Below are 2,661 nucleotides of genomic sequence, written 5' to 3' on the forward strand. Positions count from 1 at the left end.
ATATTCCAAGTAGAGTATATACTCATAGTATAACTTTAAAAATAAGTTACTAAAACTAATTTACCAAGCAAGAACTTTTACCAAATACTAGGATGGGAGAAAAAAACTGATTGAACGTACCCCAAAGTGTTACCAATGTTTCTATAGGTGGTAGAATTGTCAGTGAGTGACTTTCTCATTTTCTGTATTATCAACATTTACAACTAATTCACAACTAGGAGAAAAGTATTAACATTAAAAATAAGATGTCTTCTTTAGAATTGACTATCTCAAAGGGAAATCAGGACATCTTAGAAGAAAGCCAAAATTTCTCTTAGGTAATAAATACAAATTAAGAGTGCCAAAATAAAAATTAGCAGAAAAGTAGAGTTCTAAGGAATCCAAGGAGTTCAAATAAGCATTGTCTTCAAGTAGTGATGTGAGGGAAAGGATAGGGAATTCAGAATATTGGAACCTGGGAAGGCAGACTCCCTGTGTTCCTTCCTGCATGCTGCCAATTTCCTGGCCCCAGAATCATGAGACACATACTAGAGTCTCCACTGCCCTGTAGCCCTCAATATGTATTCTCTCTTCGATGTACATACAAACCTTTTCCCACAATACACACCAAAATCTTCCATCATATTTATTCTCTGAAGTACTCAAGCTCTGTCAGGTCTCTCTGGGTCTGGAACAAGCTAACCAACTCAGTGATTATAAAAAGAGAGAGGAACCAACACTTTTCCTGGGTGCTGAACCAGGGTCTATGAAAAACAATTCCAGTTAAGAATCCTGATGAAGGGGTGGAAACACATCCTCCCTTTATGCCACAGTGTGTGCTACAACCTCTACTTGTAATGTTCCTTCCATCTTGCCCATGACCTGGTTAACTTCTACCACCTATTACATATGAGATTTCATCACGTCCAGGAAGTCTTAAGTGATTCATAGAGACCAGATTAAGTACGCCTGCCATTTATTTTGAGAGAATTCTGGATTTATCCTGCCAAAGCACTCAACACTTTATTGTATATCTCATTAGTCCTTAGAGAGAACTATGTGCCTTCAATGGATGGCACATAGCAGGTGCTTAATAAAAAGTTCCGAACTGCCCTCAGTAGGAAGCTCAGGACTGAGGAGAAAACTGGCAAAGAGGCAGAAGTAGCTGCCATCTCCCAGATATTACTAAACTGACCCAGGGCACAACTTATTATTTTTGCAACCTCACAATTAAACATTTCAGGCTGCTGAATAGCTCAGTATATGCCTCCAGCTGTCAAATGCAGAAATGCTCTTGCAGGGTGAGATTCTTGCCAGGGGAGGCATCACCTTAGTTCATTGTAAATGGAGCTCTTCCAGTATCTCTGCCCAACTCTGAACCTACTGCAAAGTTGTTCACTTACCATTTCAACAAATGTGGATCTGCACTACAGTAATGAACAAGGGAAAAGAAACAGAGATCTGCTCTCAGTAAACTTCTGTCTTCTATGGAGTCTTCACCTTCAAAGGGAATTCCTTGTATTTCACCATTGTACAATTATTACTCACAGAGTTAAACTCTGGTGTGAGTTCTCTGATGCTGCATAAGGCCTGACCTATGCCTAAATGTTTTCTTACACTCACTACATTCATAAGGCTTCTCTCCAGTGTGGATTCTCTGATGCTGGGTGAGGGCTGAACTCTGATTGAATGATTTTCCACATTCATTACACTCATAAGGTTTCTCTCCAGTGTGAATTCTTTGATGTTCCATAAGGATAGAGCTTCTACCAAAAGCCTTACCACATTCAATACATTCATAGCCTTTGTCTCCAGTGTGGATTTTCTTATGCTGAATAAGGGCTGAGCTCCGGCTGAAGGCTTTCCCACACTCACCACATTCATAAGGTTTCTCTCCAGTGTGAATTCTCCGATGCCTAACAAGTTCTGAGCTGCCCCTGAAAGCTTTTCCACATTCACAGCATTCATAGGGCTTTTCACCACTATGAATTCTCTGATGTCTGACAAGGTCTGAGCTTAAACTAAAAGCTTTACCACATTCTTTACATGCATAAGGCCTCTCTCCTGTATGAATTCTCTTATGTCTAATCAGCTTTGAGCTCTGGCAAAAGGCTTTCCCACAGTCAGAGCACTCATAGAGCCTTCTCCCAGCGTGACTTCTCTGTTGTTTTATAACATTTGAGTTCAGACTTAGACTTCCTTCACTTTCATTACATTCAAGAGCACTCTCTTTTGTGGTGATTTTCTTGTTGAAGGTTGCCAGGCTAAAATGTCTTTCCTGGGAAGGGAGCTGATTCATTGTGTTCCTTGCAGCATTTCCTTTCAGCCTGTCAACATTATCCAATCCTCCCAAAACTTCTTCAATTATCTGTCCTGAAGGAGTTTCTCCAAGGAGTCTTCTTGGTGATATTTTGGCTGCTGATGCTGCACATTCAATAATTTCTTGCTTTGTTGTCAATATTTTGTGAGTCACCAGCTTGCAATCTAAAAATATGAACAGAAAATGCAGGTATCATTTGCTCCTTGTGTTGGAAAAAAGGAATCTATTACTATAGGGATACAGATATGTATTTACCTACCATAAGAAAAATACTTATGACTAGTTCCTATTCTAAGTTTAGAGAAATAGGGATAGTGATGATAGTGAGAGGTGGTACCCTCGAAGGGTAAGGTGAAAGTAAG

General features: G+C 39.8%; 1 protein-coding gene across 1 annotated transcript in view; it reads right to left on the minus strand.

The window, feature by feature from the left end:
• The window catches only part of LOC101631665, a 56,909-nt gene continuing 54,248 nt past the window's right edge, over positions 1-2,661 (minus strand). The window contains exon 12 of the mRNA XM_012725787.1: positions 1-2,463. Coding sequence (XP_012581241.1) covers positions 1,532-2,463 — 932 coding nt within the window. The 3' untranslated portion in view covers positions 1-1,531. The remainder of the gene's footprint in view (positions 2,464-2,661) is intronic.

This window comes from Condylura cristata, unplaced genomic scaffold (genome assembly GCF_000260355.1).
Source record: "Condylura cristata isolate star-nosed mole 26May11 unplaced genomic scaffold, ConCri1.0 scaffold00016, whole genome shotgun sequence".
Taxonomy (NCBI): domain Eukaryota; kingdom Metazoa; phylum Chordata; class Mammalia; order Eulipotyphla; family Talpidae; genus Condylura; species Condylura cristata.